We start from the raw sequence: 18551 nt of genomic DNA, 5'->3' as shown, positions 1-18551 counted from the left end.
AGGCGGAAAGAGCCGAAGCGGGAGCGGAAAGAGCCGAAGCGGGAGCGGAAAGAGCCGAAGCGGGGGCGGAAAGAGCCGAAGCGGGAGCGGAAAGAGCCGAAGGGGAGGCGGAAAGAGCCGAAGCGGGAGCGGAAAGAGCCGAAGGGGAGGCGGAAAGAGCCGAAGCGGGGGCGGAAAGAGCCGAAGCGGGGGCGGAAAGAGCCGAAGCGGGGACGGAAAGAGCCGAAGCGGGTGGAGCCGAAGCGTCGGCGGAAGTAAACGAAGCGCGTCCGGAAAGAGCCGAAGCGGGGTCGGAGGGAGCCGAAGGGTGACGGAAAGAGCCGAAGCGTTTCCGGAAGTTGCCGAATCTCCCTCCGGAAGGAGCCGAAGCGTCGCGCGGGGCGGGCGCTGGGTTGGGGAGCGGTTGAGCGGCGCCACACAAGATGGCGGACGGGGAGGAGGTGACTCTGGACGGGCGGCCGCTCCATCTGCTCCGCGTCGCCGACCTGAAGGCGGCTTTGGAGCAACGCGGCCTGGCCAAGAGCGGACAGAAAAGCGCCCTCATCAAGCGGCTCCGCGGGGTGAGGGCGGCCGGGCCCCGGCCGGGGGGAGCTGAGGAGAAGGGGAAAGGCGGACGGGGGGGGGGGGGGGGGGGGAGGCGGTTACCGGCGGCGCATGCGCCATCGCCCCGTTCTCTCGTCTCCCCCCTACCGCCCCGTTTTCCCGCCAACGGCTGAGGGGAGCTGCGCGCATGCGCAGAGCGGGATCGCGGGGGGGGGTCCTTGGGGGGGGGGGGGAGAGACCCCCCCTGAGCTGAGGGGATTTGAGGTAAAAGTCGCGGTTTGGGGCGGGGGGGGGGAGGTTTGAGGTAAAAATCGCGGTTTGGGGGGGGTAAAAGTCGAGGTTTGGGGGGAGGATTGAGGTAAAAGTTATGGGTGGGGGGGGTGTGAGGGGATTTGAGGTAAAAGTCGTGGTTTGGGGGGGAGGTTTGAGATAAAAATGGCGTTTGGGGGGAGGATTGAGGTGAAAGTTGTGTTTCGGGGGGGGTGTAAGGGGATTTGAGGTAAAAGTTGGGGTTTGGGGGGAGGATTGAGGTAAAAGTTGTGGTTGAGGGGGGTGTGAGGGGATTTGAGGTGAAAGCCCCGGTTTTGAGGGGAGAATTGAGGTTAAAAGCACGTTTTTTCGGGGGTTGTGAGAGGATTTGAGGTGAAAGCCCCGGTTTTGGGGGGAGAATTGAGGTTAAAAGCACGTTTTTTCGGGGGTTGTGAGAGGATTTGAGGTGAAAGCCCCGGTTTTGGGGGGAGAATTGAGGTTAAAAGCACGTTTTTTCGGGGGTTGTGAGAGGATTTGAGGTGAAAGCCCCGGTTTTGGGGGGAGAATTGAGGTTAAAAGCACGTTTTTTCGGGGGTTGTGGGAGGATTTGAGGTGAAAGCCCGCGTTTGGGGGGAGGTTTGGGATAAAATTCACGTTTTTGGGCAGGACTCTGAGGAGATTTGGAGTAAAAAGCCCGGTTTGGGGGGAGGATTGAGGGTAAAAGCACGTTTTGGGGAGGGCTGTGAGGGGATTTGAGGTAAAAGTCCCGGTTCGGGGGGGAGGTTTGAGGTAAAAGTCGCGTTTTGGGGGAGTTTAGGGGGGATCGTGAGAGGATTTGAGGTAAAACTCGTGGTTTGGGGGGAGAATCGATGTAAAAATCACGTTTGATGGGGGACTGTGAGGAGATTTGAGGTAAAAGTCCCGATTTGGGGGAGTTTTGGGGGGAGAACTGAGGTTAAAATCGCGTTGAGGGGGGACTGCGAGGGGATTTGAGGTAAAAGTCCCGGTTTGGGGGGAGGTTTGAGGTAAAAGTCTCGATTTTGGGGAGTTTAGGGGGGACCGTGAGAGGATTTGAGATAAGAGTTGCGGTGTGGGGGGAGATTTGAAGTAAAAATCGTATTTTGGGGAGCTGCGAGGGGATGGGGGATAAAATTCACGGTTTGGGGGGAGAACTGAGGTAAAAACCGTGTTTGATGGGGGATTTGAGGTCAAAGTCCCTGTTTTTGGGGGAGACTTGAGATAAAAATCACGTTTTGGGGGAGTTTGGGGAGGACCGTGAGGGGATTGGGGGTAAAACTCGCGGTTTTGGGGGAGAATTGAGGTAAAAATCACGTTTGATGGGCGACCGTGAGGGGATTTGAGGTAAAAGTCCCGGTTTGGGGAAGTTTTGGGGGGAGAATTGAGATTAAAATCACCTTTTGGGGGGGGCTGTGAGGGGATTTGAGGGAAAAGTCCCGGTTTGGGGGGAGGTTTGAGGTAAAAGTCACATTTTTGGGGGGCTGTGGGGGGATTTGGGGTAGAAACAGCAGGTTTGGGGAGGTTGCAAGGAGGTTTGGGGTACAACTCCTGCTTGGGGCGGGCTGTGAGGTGATTTGAGGTGAAAGTCGCGGTTTTGGGGAGTTTGGGGCGGGGGGGGGAGGGGTCCGGGGGGATTTGAGGTAAAACTCCTGGTTTTGGGGAGTTTGTGAGGGATTTGGGGTGAAAAATCACATGGGGGGGGGAGTTTGCGCGGGGATTGGTGGTAAAAGTGGCGTTTTGGGGGAGTTTGTGAGGAGAGTTGAGGGGAAAAATGGTGTTTTGGGGAGAGTTTGACGGGGGGCTGTGAGGAGATTTGGGGGGGGCCATAGGGGACCCCCCCACACACTTTGGGGAGGTTTGGGGGGATTTTGGGGCATCAGGACCCCCCCTTAGTGAAGTGAGGGGGGGTCTGGGGGAGGTTTTGGGGGGGGTGAGGAGGTTTCGGGGGGTCTGGGGATGTTTTGGGGGGATCTGGGGATGTTTTGGGGGGGTGAGGAGGTTTTGGGGGGGTCTGGGGATGTTTGGGGGAGGGTGAGGAGGTTTTGGGGGGATCTGGGGATGTTTTGGGGGAGGGTGAGGAGGTTTTGGGGGGGTCTGGGGATGTTTTGGGGGGGTGGGGAGGTTTGGGGGGGCTGAGGAGGTTTTGGGGGGGTCTGGGGAGGTTTGGGGGGGGTGAGGAGGTTTGGGGGGGTCTGGGGATGTTTTGGGTGGGGCTGAGGAGGTTTTGGGGGGGTTTGGGGTGGGGGGGCTGACAGGGGACCCCCTTCAGTGGGCTTTGTGGGGGGGGGGGGGTCCCCAAGCTGACACCCCTTAAGTGACCTTAGGGGGGGTCTGGGGGATTTTGGGGGGCTGCCACCCCCACAGCGACCTTGCGGAGGAGGCGATGGGGGGGTGCGGGGTGAGAAATTTGGGGGGGGGGGGGGGCTCCCCCCTTTAACCCCCCCCACCCCTCTTTGTCCTCCAGGCGCTGATGCTGGAGAACCTCCAGAAGCACTCGACCCCCCACGCCACCTTCCAGCCCAACTCCCAGGTGAGAGACCCCCCCCCCCCCCAAAAAAAAATAAAATAAATTCATTGGGGACCCCTTAAGCCCCTCTGTGCCCCCCCCAAATTTATTGGGGACCCCCTGTGCCCCCCCAGATCGGGGAGGAGATGAGCCAGAACAGCTTCATCAAGCAATACCTGGAGAAGCAGCAGGAGCTGCTGCAGCAGCGGCTGGAGCGGGAGGCCCGGGAGGCGGCCGAGCTGGAAGGTGAGGGGTTGGGGGGGGGACGGGACCCCCGCACCCCAAAAAAAGTGGGGGGCGGCGGTGGGGGGAGGGTCTGACCCCCTAATTTTTGCCCTCTTCCCCTCAGCTTCGGGGAGAAGCGGCCCCGCGCCCCAGGAGCCCGAGGACTCGGACGAAGAGGGGGGACGGAGGCAGGAGCGGCGCGCCGGGCACCTCCGGCAGGTGAGGAGGGGTCCGTCCCCCCCCCGGCTTTGGGGGTCCCCCCCCAGTTTGGGGTCCCCCCCCGGGTTTGGGGTCCCCCGGAGCGTTTTCAGGCGTTTCCCGGGGTTTGGGGCCAATTCCCAGGGCCTTGGGGGGCTTTGCCTCGTGTTTTGGGGGGGCTGCCTGAGGAATTGGGGGGATTTGCCTCACGTTTGAGTCTTTTTTGGGTTTTTTTTCACATTTTGGGGTGGGTTTCGGCTTTGGGGGCGTTAGGGGGTGTTTTCTCCTCACCTTTTGGGGCGTCTTTTTACATTTTGGGAGGATTTTTGGTCGTATTTGGGTTGGGGGTAGGTTTTTTTCATGTTTTGGGGCGTTTTGGGGGGATTTGCCTCAGGAATTGGGGGGATTTGCCTCACATTTCAGTCTTTTTTTTTTTCTTTTTCCCCCCATTTTGGGGTGGTTTTCGCCTTTGGGGGCATTAGGAGCAATTTTTTCTGCATCTTTTGGGGCTTTTTTTTACATTTTGGGAGGATTTTTCCTCATATTTAGGCTCGGGGTGGTGGGTTTTTCACGTTTTGGGGCGTTTTTCTCTTTTGGGGCGTTTTGGGGGGATTTTTCCCCAGGAATTGGGGGGGTTCCTCACGTTTTGGGGGGGGGGGTTCCTCACGTTTTGGGGGGATTTGCCTCACCTTTGGGTTTTGGGGTGGTTTTTTTTTCACATTTTGGGGTGGTTTTTGCGTTTGGGGGCGTTAGGGGGGATTTTTTTCTCGTCTTTTGGGGCTTTTTACATTTGGGGAGGATTTTTGCTCGTATTTGGGGTTGTTTGGGTTTTTTCCGCGTTTCGGGGCGGTTTTCTCCTTTGCGGGTGTTTTGGGGCCATTTTCTCCTCACGGTTTGGGGGGATTTTTCCGCATATTTGGGTTTTTGGGTTTGTTTTTCGCTTTTTGGGACGTTTTTCTCGTGGGGGGGGTTTGTCCTCTCGTTTTGGGGCATTTTTTCCCAACGCTGGGGCGCTTTTCCCCCCCTCGTGGGAGGCTTTGCCTCGCCTTTGGGTTTGTTTTCCGCGCTTTGGGCTGCTTTTCTCCTTCGGGGGGGTTTTCTCCTCGCGTTTTGGGGCGGTTTCTTCACGTTTTGGGCGGATTTGCGCGTTTCAAGTTTCAGGCGTTTTTGCGCGCGTTCGAGGGGATTTTTGGGCGCGTTTGGGTGGATTTTGGGGGGGCTGTTACGCTTTGGGTTGTTTTCTCGTTTCCCCGCGTTTTGGGCGCGTTTTCTCAAACCTGGGGGGGATTTCTGTGACCTTTTGGGGGGTTTCCTCCGGTTTTGGGGCGCTTTCCCCCGCGTTTTGAGGGGGTTTCCCCGCGTTGTGGGGCGCTTCCCCCCCCCCTCGGGGCGCTCGGCCTCGCGTTTTGGGGGGGTTTCCTCGCGCCTCGGGTCTCTTCCGCTCCCGTTTTGGGGCGTTTCGCTGTATTTTGGGGGGGGCGCCGCCCGTCTCGGGGTCCCCCCGCTACGTCACGGGGCCGGCCCCCCCCTAACCCCCGCCGCCCCTCCCCCGCAGGCTCGAGGCGCCAAGCCCCCCGACGTGGGGGCGGAGGGGCCCCCCCGCGGCCGCCGGGGTGGGGGGCGGCCCCCCCTGAAGCCGGGCGAGGAAGAGGAGGAGGAGGAAGAAGAGGAGGAGGAGGAGGAAGAGGAAGAAGAGGAGGACGAGGAGGAGGAGGCGGCGGCGGCGAAGCCCCCCGAAGCGGGGGAGCCCCCCAGCCAGCGCCAGCCGGACGAGGGCGCCCCCCCCCAGGAGAGCGAGGGGCCCCCCCCGCCCCGCGAGGGGCCCCCCCCGCCCGCCGAAGAGCCCCCCCCGCCCGGCCGGGCCCGGGAGGAGCCCGAGCCCTCCCCCTCCCCCGCCGCGGCCGCGGCCCCGCCCGCCTCCCCCTCCCCCCCGCCGCTGACCGAGGGGGCCGCCCAGCCGCCCCCCCCGCGGGGAGAGGAGCCCCCCCCCCCCCTCCTCACCAAGGAGACCCCTCCCCCCTCCCCGGGGGACGCCGGCGGCCGCGAGCCCTCCCCCTCCCCGGGGGGGCGGGGCCGGCGCCGGGCTTCCTCCCGCTCCTCCTCCTCCTCCTCCTCCTCCTCGCCCTCCGCCTCCTCCCGCGCCAGCTCCCCCTCCCCCCCGGCGTCGCCCGCCAGCAGCGCCGGCAGCAGGAAGGTGAGCGGGGGAGGGGGGGGGCGGGGCCGACTGGGACCCCACTGGGAGTCCCCAAACCCGACTGGGAGCCAACTGGGGGCACCTCGGCCCAACTGGGACCCGACTGGGAGTCCCCAAACCCAACTGGGACCCAACTGGGAGCACCTTGGCCCAACTGGGACCCCCTAGGCCCAACTGGGAGCCGACTGGGAGCACTTAGGCCCGACTGGGAGCACTTAGGCCCAACTGGGAGCCAACTGGGGGCAATTTGGGCCAACTGGGACCCAACTGGGAGTCCCCAAACCCAACTGGGAGCCAACTGGGGGCACCTTGGCCCAACTGGGACCCCCTACGCCCAACTGGGAGCCAACTGGGGGCACCTCAGCCCAACTGGGACCCGACTGGGAGTCCCCAAACCCAACTGGGACCCAACTGGGAGTCCCCAAACCCAACTGGGACCCAACTGCGAGCACTTAGGCCCAACTGGGAGCCAACTGGGGGCACCTTGGCCCAACTGGGACCCAACTGGGAGTCCCCAAACCCAACTGGGACCCAACTGGGGGCACCTTGGCCCAACTGGGACCCAACTGCGAGTTCCCAAACCCAACTGGGACCCAACTGGGGGCACCTTGACCCAACTGGGACCCAACTGGGAGTCCCCAAACCCAACTGGGACCCAACTGGGAGCACTTAGGCCCAACTGGGAGCCAACTGGGGGCACCTTGACCCAACTGGGACCCAACTGGGGGCACCTCAGCTCAACTGGGAGTCCCCAAACCCAACTGGGATCCCCTAGGCCCAACTGGGACCCAACTGGGACCCCCTAGGCCCAACTGGGAGAACTTAGGCCCAACTGGGACCTCACTGGGGGCACCTTGACCCAACTGGGACCCAATTGGGAGCACTTAGGCCCAACTGGGAGCCAACTGGGGGCACCTTGACCCAACTGGGACCCAACTGGGAGTCCCCAAACCCAACTGGGACCCAACTGGGAGCACTTAGGCCCAACTGGGAGCCAACTGGGGGCACCTTGGCCCAACTGGGACCCAACTGGGAGTCCCCAAACCCAACTGGGACCCAACTGGGAGCACTTAGGCCCAACTGGGACCCAACTGGGGGCACCTCAGCTCAACTGGGAGTCCCCAAACCCAACTGGGGGCACCTTGGCCCAACTGGGACCCAACTGGGACCCCCTAGGCCCAACTGGGAGAACTTAGGCCCAACTGGGACCTGACTGGGGGCACCTTGACCCAACTGGGACCCAATTGGGAGCACTTAGGCCCAACTGGGAGCCAACTGGGGGCACCTTGGCCCAACTGGGACCCAACTGGGAGTCCCCAAACCCAACTGGGACCCAACTGGGAGCACCTTGGCCCAACTGGGACCCAACTGGGAGTCCCCAAACCCAACTGGGACCCAACTGGGAGCACTTAGGCCCAACTGGGAGCCAACTGGGGGCACCTTGGCCCAACTGGGACCCAACTGGGAGTCCCCAAACCCAACTGGGACCCAACTGGGAGCACCTTGGCCCAACTGGGACCCAACTGGGAGTCCCCAAACCCAACTGGGACCCAACTGGGAGCACCTTGACCCAACTGGGACCCAACTGGGAGTCCCCAAACCCAACTGGGACCCAACTGGGGGCACCTTGACCCAACTGGGACCCAACTGGAGGCACCTCAGCTCAACTGGGAGTCCCCAAACCCAACTGGGACCCAACTGCGAGTCCCCAAACCCAACTGGGATCCAACTGGGAGCACTTAGGCCCAACTGGGAGCCAACTGGGGGCACCTTGACCCAACTGGGACCCAACTGGGAGTCCCCAAACCCAACTGGGACCCAACTGGGAGCACTTAGGCCCAACTGGGAGCCAACTGGGGGCACCTTGACCCAACTGGGGGCACCTCAGCTCAACTGGGAGTCCCCAAACCCAACTGGGGGCACCTTGGCCCAACTGGGACCCAACTGGGACCCCCTAGGCCCAACTGGGAGAACTTAGGCCCAACTGGGACCTGACTGGGGGCACCTTGACCCAACTGGGACTCAATTGGGAGCACGTAGGCCCAACTGGGAGTCCCCAGACCCAACTGGGAGCACCTTGACCCAACTGGGGCCCAACTGGGAGCACTTGGGGCCCGACTGGGAGCCCCCGAGCCCCAGCTGGGCCCCAACTGGGAGGCTCCCAGTCCCGACGGGTTGCCCCGCCCCTGTCTCCGCAGGACGGCCCCGAGGGTCCCGGGGGGGCGGCGGCCGCCTGCCCCCCGAACCAGCCCCCGCGGTGAGTGGGGCTATAGGGGACGGGGGGGCTCTATAGGGAATGGGAGGGTCCCTATAGGGGACGGGGGGGTTCTATAGGGGATGGGAGGGTCCCTATAGGGGATGGGGGAGCCCTATAGGGGATGGGAGGGGTCCCTATAGGGGATGGGAGGGGTCCCTATAGGGGACGGGGGGGGCTATAGGGGACGGGGGGGTTCTGTAGGGGACGGGGGGGTCCCTATAGGGGATGGGGGGGTTCCTATAGGGGATGGGGGGGGTTCTGTAGGGGATGGGAGGGGTCCCTATAGGGGATGGGGGGGGTTCTGTAGGGGATGGGAGGGGTCCCTATAGGGGACGGGGGGGGGTTCTGTAGGGGATGGGGGGGGCTATAGGGGATGGGGGGGATCCCTATAGGGGATGGGAGGGGTCCCTATAGGGGATGGGAGGGGTTCTATAGGGGATGGGGGGGTCCCTATAGGGGATGGGAGGGGTTCTGTATGGGATGGGGGGTTCTATAGGGGACGGGGGCGGGCTATAGGGAATGGGGGGGTCCCTATAGGGGATGGGAGGAGTTCTGTAGGGGATGGGGGGGGGCCTATAGGGGATGGGAGCGGTTGTGTAGGGGACGGGGGGTTCTATAGGGGATGGGAGGGTCCCTATAGGGGATGGGAGGGGTCCCTATAGGGGATGGGAGGGGTCCCTATAGGGGACGGGGGGGGCTATAGGGAATGGGAGGGGTTCTATAGGGGATGGGGGGGTCCCTATAGGGGATGGGAGGGGTTCTGTAGGAGATGGGGGGGTCCCTATAGGTGATGGGAGGCGTTCTATAGGGGACGGGGGGGGGGCTATAGGGGATGGGGGGGTCTATAGTGGCTGGGGAGGAGCTATATAGGGGCAGGGGGGTTCTATAGGGGATGGGGGGCTATAGGGGACGGGGAGGGTCCCTGTAGGGCACAGGGGGGGTTCTGTAGGGGGCGGGGGGGGACCTATAGGGGGCAGGAGGGTCCCTATGGGGGATGGGGGGCCTATAGGGGCTGGGGAGGGGTTTTATAGGGACTGGGGAGGGGCTATATAGGGGACGGGGGGTCACTATAGGGGATGGAGGGAGTCCCTATAGGGGATGGGGTCCCTATAGGGGACAGGGAGGGGGTCTATTGGGGACGGGGAGGGTCCCTATAGGGGACGGGGGGGCTATAGGGGACAGGGGGCTGTCTGTAGGGGATGGGGTGGGCCTTGGAGACCTTGGGGGGGGGATATACGCTGTCTATAAGCGATTGGGGGGGGCCTATGGCAGATATACAGCAGCTATAGGGGGTGGGGGGGGCTTTGGAGACCCTGGGGGGGGTCCTGGGGGGGATATACAGTGTCTATAGGGGATGGGGAGTCCCTAGGGGGGGTCCTATGGGGGATGGAGGGGCACGTATAGGGGATGGGAGGCTCCTGGGGGGGGATATAGGGGTGTCTGTAGGTGATGGGGGGTGCTATGTGGGATGTAGGAGTGTCTATAGGTGATGAGCAGTCCGTGGGAGGCTTTTATGGGGGATATAGGGATGTCTATAGGTGACGGGGTTCCATGGCAGGTCCTGTGGGGGATATAGAGGGCTCTATAGGTGAGGGGGAGGTCGGGGGGGGGGGGTATAGGGCTGTCTGTAGGGGATGGGGGGTCCTGGGGGGCATATAGGGGTGTCTATAGGTGATGGGGGGGGTTTGGGGCGTGTCTTATGGGGTGTATAGTAACACCTAGGCATGGGGAGGCCCCTGGGGGGCTTCTGTGGGGCATATAGAGGCATCTATAGGGGAGGGGGGGGTCCTGGGGGGGATGTAGGAGCTCTATAGGTGATGGGGTGGCCCTGGGGGAGCTCCTGTGGCGGATATAGGGACGTCTATAGAGGATGGGGGGGGTCCTGTGAGGGATGTAGGGTCTCTATAGGTGATGGGAGGGGGCTGTGGAGACCTTGGGTGTGACTTGGGGGGGATATACGGTGTCTATAGGAGATACGAGCATTTCTGGGGGGCTCTTATGGGCGTTATAGGGAGGTGTATAGATGACGGGGGTCCCTGTGGGGGATATGGCGGTGTCTATAGGTGTTGGGGGGCCCTGGGGGGCTCCTGTGGGGCATATAGGGATGTCTATAGGTGATGGGGGGTCCCTGGGGGGCTCCTATGGGGGATGTAGGGGCTCTATAGGTGATGGGGGGTCCCTGGGGGGCTCCTATGGGGGATGTAGGAGCTCTATAGGTGATGGGGGGTCCCTGGGGGGCTCCTATGGGGGATGTAGGGGCTCTATAGGTGATGGGGGTGCGAGGTCTTTGGAGACCCTGGGGTTGTCTTGTGGGGGATATACGGTGTCTATAGGGGATGGGGGTAGTCGTGAGGGGGTCCTACGGGGCATATAGGGCTGTCTATAGGTGAGGGGGGTCCATGGGGGCATTCTGTGAGAAATATAGAAGCATCTACAGGTCATTGGGGGGACCTATGGGGGATATAGGAGCGTCTATAGGTGATGGGGGGGCCGCGGGGGCATTCCATGAGGGATATAGGAGCCTTTACACGTGAGGGGAGGGTTGTATGGAGGATATATGGTGTCTATAGGTGAGGGCGGCGTCTTTATGGGTGTCTGGGGAGGCTCTGTTGGTGATGGGGGGTCCCCGTGGGGGATATAGGGGCATCTATAGGTGTTGGGGGGGGTCCTATAGGGGATATATGGTGTCTATAGGTGATGAGGGTGTTCCTGGGCCCGTGCTATACGTGATGGGAGCGGCTGGGGAGGGCCGTATAGAACATACAGGACGCCCTATAGGCACTGCAGGTGTTTCTGTGGGGGTTTGGGGGTGCTCTATAGGAGATATAAGGGGTTGTGTAGGCGACGGGGGGGTGTCTCTGGGAGTTGGGGGGGCTCTGTAGGGAACGTAGGAGCTCTATACATCATGGGGGTGCTGGGGGGCTCTGTAGGGGATATAGGGGGTTCTGTAGGTCATGGGCGTGTCTCTGGGGGGCTCCATAGGGCATATAAGAGGCTCTATAGGTGAAGGAGGGGGGTCCGGGGGGGGTTTACAGGTGATACAGAGAACGTATAGATCATGGGGGTCTGGGTGGGGCTCTGTAGGGGATATAGGTGGGTCTATAGGTGATGGGGGTGTCCCAGGGCGGGTCCGGGGGTGGCTCTATAGAGGGTATAGGGAACTCTATAGGTCATGGGGGTCGCTGGGGGGGTCTGCAGGGGCTGTATAGGAAATATAGGCAGGTGCATAGGTCACGGGGGTGTTTGGGGATTGTCTAGGATATATAGAAGATTCTATAGATGACAGGAGTTGCTGTGGGGGTCCCGGGGTGCTGTATGGGGGATATAGGAGGCTTTACAGGTGACAGAGGATCCAGCGGGGCTGTATGGAGAATATAGGAGACTCTGTAGGTGATAGGGTCTGGCGGTGCTGTATAGGGGATATAGGAGGCTCTGAAGGTGACAGAGGGGGTCCAGGGAAGCTGTATAGGGCATCTAGGGGACTCTATAGGTGACGGAGGGAGTCCGGGGGGGCTGTAGGCGGCTCTATAGGTGCCGGCAGGGGCTGTAGGGGGCTCTATAGGTGCCGACAGGGGCTGTGTGGGGGCTGGAGGGGGTTCTATAGGTGCCGGCGGGGACTGTGTGGGGGCTGGAGGGGACTCTATAGGTGCTGATGGGGGCTGTAGGGGGCTCTATAGGTGCTGGTGGGGGCCGTATGGGGGCTGTAGGGGGCTCTATAGGTGCTGGCAGGGGCTGTAGGGGGCTCTATAGGTGCCGGCAGGGACCGTATGGGGGCTGTAGGGGGCTCTATAGGTGCTGTATGGGGGCTGTAGGGGGCTCTATAGGTGCCGGCGGGGGCCGTATGGGGGCTGTAGGGGGCTCTATAGGTGCTGATGGGGGCTGTAGGGGGCTCTATAGGTGCCAGCAGGGGCCGTATGGGGGCTGTAGGGGGCTGTATAGGTGCTGATGGGGGCTGTAGGGAGCTCTATAGGTGCCGGCGGGGACTGTATGGGGGCTGTAGGGGGCTCTATAGGTGCTGGCAGGGGCTGTAGGGGGCTCTATAGGTGCCAGCAGGGGCCGTATGGGGGCTGTAGGGGGCTCTATAGGTGCTGATGGGGGCTGTAGGGGGCTCTATAGGTGCCAGCAGGGGCCGTATGGGGGCTGTAGGGGGCTCTATAGCTGCTGTATGGGGGCTGTAGGGAGCTCTATAGGTGCCGGCGGGGACTGTATGGGGGCTGTAGGGGGCTCTATAGGTGCTGATGGGGGCTGTAGGGAGCTCTATAGGTGCCGGCGGGGACTGTATGGGGGCTGTAGGGGGCTCTATAGGTGCTGTAGGGGGCTCTATAGGTGCTGTAGGGGGCTCTATAGGTGCCAGCAGGGGCCGTATGGGGGCTGTAGGGGGCTCTATAGGTGCCGTGTGGGGCCCTATAGGTGCCGGCGGGGGGCTGGGGGCTCCCTATAGGTGACGTGGGGGTCCTTAGGGGGCCGCTGGGGATGCCTATAGGGGAGGGGGGGGGGGCGCCGTGGGGCGGCTGTGGGGCAGGGGCGGGTGTGGGGCAGGGGCGGGTGTGGGTCCGGGTCCGGCCCCCGCCCCCCGGGGGATGCGGCGGTGGTCGGAGCCCCTCCCCCTCCCCCGCCCCTCCCCCTCCCCCGCGCCTCCGCGGGGGCTTGTGGGTAAGCGGCAAGATGGCCGCCCCGCCTGCCTGCGGCTCCCCCGCACAATAGAGAGGGGGGGACCCCTCCGCCCGGGGGGGCCGCCATGCTGGCCGGCTGCGAGGAGGGGTGAGACCCACGGCCTGCCCCACGGCCTGCCCCACGGCCCGCCCCACGGCCCGCCCCCCAACCGGTGTGCCGGGGGGCTGGGGGGGGGGGGGCTGGGGAGGCTTGGGGGTGGGGGGGGGGGGTGTGGAGCTGGGGGGCTGGCAGGGCGTTGTGGGGGGGCTGGGGGGCCGCTGTGGGGCGCTGGGGGGGGCTTCTGGGGGGCTGGGAACCCCCCGAGCGTGGGGCAGGGGTGGGGGGCGTTGGGAGCCGTCGCAAGGTGGCGGGGGCTCCGTGGGGCAGGGACCCCCCCCTTTGGGGCTCTGGGGGGGGGGGGGGGCTGTGGGGCAGGGACCCCTCGTTTGGGGCTCTGGGGGGGGGGGGGGCTGTGGGGCAGGGACCCTCCATGGAGAGGCTGTGTGGGGCAGGGACCCCCCGTTTGGGGGCTCTATGGGGCAGGGAGCTCCATTTAGGGGCTCTGTAGGGGGGCTGTGGGGCAGGGACCCCCCATTTAGGGTTCTGGGGGGTGTGTGTGGGGCAGGGAACCCCATTTAGGGGCTCTGTGGGGCAGGGACTCCCTCATTTAGGGGCTCTGTGGGGCAGGGACCCCCATTTAGGGGCTCTGTAGGGGCTCTGTGGGGCAGGGACCTCCATTTAGGGGCTCTATGGGGCAGGGACCCCCCATTTAGAGGCTCTGTGGGGCAGGGACCCCCCATTTAGGGTTCTGGCGGGTGTGTGTGGGGCAGGGACCCCCCATTTAGGGGCTCTGTGGGGCAGGGACCCCCCATTTAGGGACTCTGTGGGGCAGGGCCCCCCCCCGCGCAGGATCTATGGGGCTGGGGGGGTCCAGCCCCACTGATCCCCCCTCCCCGTCCCCACAGCGAGGAGCCGGCGGTGCCCATGGAGCCGGGACCCCCCCCCGGGGCGGGGGGCTCCCCCCCCAGCGCCCCCCCCGAGCGCCCCCCGGACCCAGAGGTAACCTGGGGGGGGTGGGGGGGGGGGGAGGGAGGGGGCGGCGACACCCCCAAAGTGTGGGGCAGGTGGGGGGGAGGGGCCCTTCCCCGCGCCCCCAGCCTCTGCCCCGCTGAACCCCCGTCGCGCACCCCCCGGCCTCGCTTGGGGGGCACCCCACGGTGCCGCCGGCAGCCGGGGGACCCCTAGAATCACTTAGGGGGCGCCCCCCGTTTGCTCGGGGGGCACCCCATAGCGCTGCCGGCACTCAGGGAACCTATAGATTCGCTTATGGGGCGCCCCATAGCGCTGCCAGCATCCGGGGAGCCCTGTAGTCACTTAGGGGGTGCCCCGTGGCGGCAGGGAGCCCCCCGTTCACTTATGGGGCACCCCCCAGCGGCGAGGCTCTTCGCGGGGGTCTCCGTCTTCGTTTAGGGGGTGCCCCACATCTACGGGCCCTGTCCTACTTAGGGGGCGCCCCACAGCACCGCAAGATGCCTATGGGACCCCCGACTTTACTTGGGGGGCGCCCCACGTGGGCGCAAAGCACTTGGGGGGGGCCCCCCACGCTGACCTGAGCCCCTTTGGGACCCCGATAGTTACTTAGGGGGTGCCCCACATTGGCGTTTCCAGCACCCCCGTACTTAGGGGGTGCCCCACAGCGTTACCAGCACCTGTGGCACCCCCCCGTACTTAGGGGGTGCCCCACACCAGCACCTCCAGGACCCCTGTATCTACTTAGGGGGCACCCCACACTGCCCCGAGCGCCTCTGGGACCCCCGTATCTACTTAGGGGGCACCCCACACTGCTGTGGGTGCCTCTGGGACCCCCGTATTTACTTAGGGGGCACCCCACGCTGCCCCGAGCGCCTCTGGGACCCCCGTGTTTACTTAGGGGGCACCCCACGCTGCCCCGAGCGCCTCTGGGACCCCCATATTTACTTAGGGGGCACCCCACACTGCTGTGGGCGCCTCTGGGACCCCCGTGTTTACTTAGGGGGCACCCCACACTGCCCCGAGCGCCTCTGGGACCCCCATATTTACTTAGGGGGCACCCCACGCTGCCCCGAGCGCCTCTGGGACCCCCGTGTTTACTTAGGGGGCACCCCACACTGCCCCGAGCGCCTCTGGGACCCCCGTATTTACTTAGGGGGCACCCCACGCTGCCCCGAGCGCCTCTGGGACCCCCATATTTACTTAGGGGGCACCCCACGGGGGCACAAGCACCAAGGGGACCCCTGGCTTACTTTGGGGGTGCCCCACAGCGCTTGAGGACACCCCCCGCCTTTACTTGGGGGGCACCCCACATCCGTGCCAGCCCCTATGGACACACCCCGCCCCCCCAGTTTAAACCGGGGCCGCCATAGTTACTCGGGGGGCGCCCCGCATCGCTGCGCAAACACCTCCCCCTCCACTTGGGGGGCGCCCCATGGCGGCTCCCCCCCCCCCGCCCCCCCCAGTCTGACTTGGGGGGCAGCTGGCTGCGCCCCACGGCCCCCCGGGACCCCCAGGACCCCCCAAACGTCTCTCTTTTGGGCACCCAGCGCTGGCTTAAAGGACCCCCGGGACCCCCACGTCTCCCTTGGGGGGGGCACCCAGCGCCACCCCACGGACCTCCCGGACCCCCAACGTCTCACTTGGGGGGCACCCAACACCCGAAGGACCTCTGGGACCCCCAACATCTCACTTGGGGGGCACCCGAACCCGGTTGAAGGACCTCCGGGACCCCCACCGTCTCACTTGGGGGGCACCCCCCATCTGGAGGACCTTTGGGCCCCCCGTCTTTGGGGGTCGCCCACCATCTGGAGGACTCGTGGGACACCCCCCCCCCCCACGTCTCGCTTGGGGGGCACCCCACACCTGAAGGACCCCCGCGAGCCCCGACGTCTCGCTTGGGGGGCGCCCCAGATCTCGAGGACCTCCAGGAACCCCCCGCGTCTCGCTTGGGGGGCGGGGGGGGGGGGCACCCAACGCCTGAAGGACCTTGGGGCCGCCCCACGTCTGCTGAAGGACCCCTGGGACCCCCAAGTTTCTCCGGGGGGCAACCGACGTCATCTCAAGGAGCTCTGGGACCCCCAAGTGTCTCCTGGGGGCAACCAGCATCATCTCAAGGACTTCAGGACCCCCGAGGGTCTTCTGGGGCCACCCAAGACCAAACTCGAAGGTCTCCGTGACCCCCACGTGTCTCCTGGGGCCGCCCTACGTCTGCTGAAGGAGCCCCGGGACCCCCAAGTCTGTCTGGGGGGCAACCAGCATCATCTCAAGGAGCTCTGGGACCCCCAAGTTTGACTTGGGGGCAACCGACGTCATCTCAAGGACTTCAGGACCCCCGAGGGCCTTCTGGGGCCACCCGAGACCAACCTCGAAGGTCTCCGCGACCCCCAGGTCTCTCCTGGAGGCCACCCTACGTCTGCTGAAGAACCTCTGGGACCCCCAAGTGTCTCCAGGGGGCAACCGACATCTGCTGAGGGACCCCCAAGTCTCTCCTGGGACCCCTAAGTCTCTCCTGGGGCCACCCAACCTCATCTCAAGGACTTTCAGGACACTTAGGGGTCTTCTGGGGCCACCCAGCGTCATCTCAAGGGCTTCAGAACATCTGGGGCCACCCGAGAGCCACTCGCGAGACCCCCAGGTCTCTCCAGGGGCCGCCCCACGTCTGCTGAAGGACCCCCGGGACCCCCAAGTCTGTCTGGGGGGCAACCAACATCATCTCAAGGACTTCAGGACCCCCGTGGGTCTTCTGGGGCCACCCGAGACCAAACTCGAAGGTCTCCGCGACCCCCAGGTCTCTCCTGGGGCCACCCAGCATCTTCTCAAGGAGCTCTGGGACCCCCAAGTGTCTCCAGGGGGCAACCAGCATCATCTCAAGGACCCCCGGGACCCCCAAGTTTGACTTGGGGGCAACCGACGTCATCTCAAGGACTTCAGGACCCCCGAGGGTCTTCTGGGGCCACCCGAGACCAAACTCGAAGGTCTCCGCGACCCCCACGTGTCTCCGGGGGCCGCCCCACGTCTGCTGAAGGACCCCCGGGACCCCCAAGTCTGTCTGGGGGGCAACCAACATCTTCTCAAGGAGCTCTGGGACCCCCAAGTCTGTCTGGGGGGCAACCGACGTCTTCTGAAGGACCCCCGGGACCCCCACGTCCTCCCTGGGGGCACCCAACTCCACCCCATGGACCTCTGGGCCCCCCAACATCTCCTGTGGGGCACCCCATGGACCTCCAGGAGCTCCACCATCTCCTGTGGGGCACCCCATGGACGTCATGAACCTCCACCCTCTCCTGTGGGGCACCCCATGGACCTCCAGGACCCCCAACTCCCATGTGGGGCACCCCATGGACCTCCAGGACCCCCAACATCTCTTGGGGGTCACCCCATGGACGTCATGAACCTCCACCATCTCTTGGGGGGCACCCCATGGACCTCCAGGACCCCCAACTCCCATGTGGGGCACCCCATGGACCTCCAGGACCCCCAACACCTCCCGTGGAGGTCGTCCCTCCCCCCTTGAAGGACCTCAGGGACCTCCAAGCCCCATGTTGGGGGCGCCCCACGGATCTCCAGGAGCCTCAAAGCCTCCTGTGGGGCGCCCCACGGACCTCCAGGACCCCCACCCTCTCTTGGGGGGCGCCCCATGGATCTCCAGGACCCCCAGCTCCCACGTGGGGCACCCCATGGACCTCCAGAACTTCCACCGCCTCCCGTGGAGGTCACCTGACACCCCTTGAAGGACCTCTGGGCCCCCCAACTCCCGTGTGGGGCACCCCACGGACCTCTGGGCCCCCCAACATCTTCTGTGGGGCACCCCATGGACCTCCAGGACCTTCAAAACCCCATGTGGGGCACCCCACGGACTTCTGAGCCCCCCAACATCTTCTGTGGGGCACCCCATGGACCTCCAGGACCCTCGAAACCCCATGTGGGGCACCCCACGGACCTCTGAGCCCCCCAACATTTTCTGTGGGGCACCCCATGGGCCTCAAGAACCTCCACCATCTCCTGTGGGGCACCCCACGGACTTCTGGGCCCCCCAACTCCCGTGTGGGGCACCCCACGGACCTCGGGGCCCCCCAACATCTTCTGTGGGGCACCCCATGGACCTCCAGGACCTTCAAAACCCCATGTGGGGCACCCCACGGACTTCTGAGCCCCCCAACATCTTCTGTGGGGCACCCCATGGACCTCAAGAACCTCCAACACCTCCTGTGGGGCACCCCACGGACTTCTGGGCCCCCCAACATCTCCTGTGGGGCACCCCATGGACCTCCGGGCCCCCCAACTCCCGTGTGGGGCACCCCATGGACCTCTGGGCCCCCCACCATCTCTTGGGGGTCACCCCATGGACCTCAAGAACCTCCAACACCTCCTGTGGGGCACCCCACGGACCTCCAGGAGCTCCAATCTCACTTGGGGGGCACCCCACGGACCTCCGAGCCCCCCAGCTCCCGTGTGGGGCACCCCACGGACCTCTGGGACCCCCCCAACACCCCATGTGGGGCACCCCACGGACCTCTGAGCCCCCCAACACCTCCTGTGGGGCACCCCACGGACCTCCAGGAGCTCCAACCTCACTTGGGGGGCACCCCACGGACCTCCGGGTCGTCCCCCCCCCCCCCCCCCCTCACTCGGGGGGGCACCCCACGGACCTCTAGGACCCCCCCCCTCACTCGGGG

At 64.5% G+C, this 18551-nt stretch overlaps 1 protein-coding gene across 1 annotated transcript; it reads left to right on the top strand.

Moving 5' to 3' along the window:
- The first annotated feature begins 281 nt into the window (after window positions 1-281).
- LOC142403264 (uncharacterized) lies at window positions 282-15865 on the top strand. The gene is made up of 8 exons (XM_075489472.1): window positions 282-560; window positions 3275-3340; window positions 3451-3562; window positions 3666-3760; window positions 5295-5933; window positions 8132-8190; window positions 13809-13902; window positions 15423-15865. Exons 1-8 carry the CDS (start codon window positions 423-425, stop codon window positions 15588-15590), a joined length of 1371 nt encoding a protein of 456 aa, XP_075345587.1. The 5' UTR covers window positions 282-422; the 3' UTR covers window positions 15591-15865.
- The last annotated feature ends 2686 nt before the right edge of the window (window positions 15866-18551 follow it).

The sequence above is a fragment of the Mycteria americana genome, unplaced genomic scaffold (genome assembly GCF_035582795.1).
Source record: "Mycteria americana isolate JAX WOST 10 ecotype Jacksonville Zoo and Gardens unplaced genomic scaffold, USCA_MyAme_1.0 Scaffold_156, whole genome shotgun sequence".
Classification (NCBI taxonomy): domain Eukaryota; kingdom Metazoa; phylum Chordata; class Aves; order Ciconiiformes; family Ciconiidae; genus Mycteria; species Mycteria americana.
The sequence above is the reverse complement of the archived record's forward strand: the minus strand, read 5'-3'. Positions and strand labels throughout refer to the sequence as shown.

What these genes read in the sequence shown, in the direction of transcription:
- LOC142403264 (XM_075489472.1), top strand. Translation starts at nt 423, where the DNA reads ATGGCGGACGGGGAGGAGGTGACTCTGGACGGGCGGCCGCTCCATCTG. An exon ending in TCATCAAGCGGCTCCGCGGG is followed by an intron (nt 561 to 3,274) that starts GTGAGGGCGGCC and finishes TTTGTCCTCCAG; the next exon opens with GCGCTGATGCTGGAGAACCT. An exon ending in GGAGGCGGCCGAGCTGGAAG is followed by an intron (nt 3,563 to 3,665) that starts GTGAGGGGTTGG and finishes TCTTCCCCTCAG; the next exon opens with CTTCGGGGAGAAGCGGCCCC.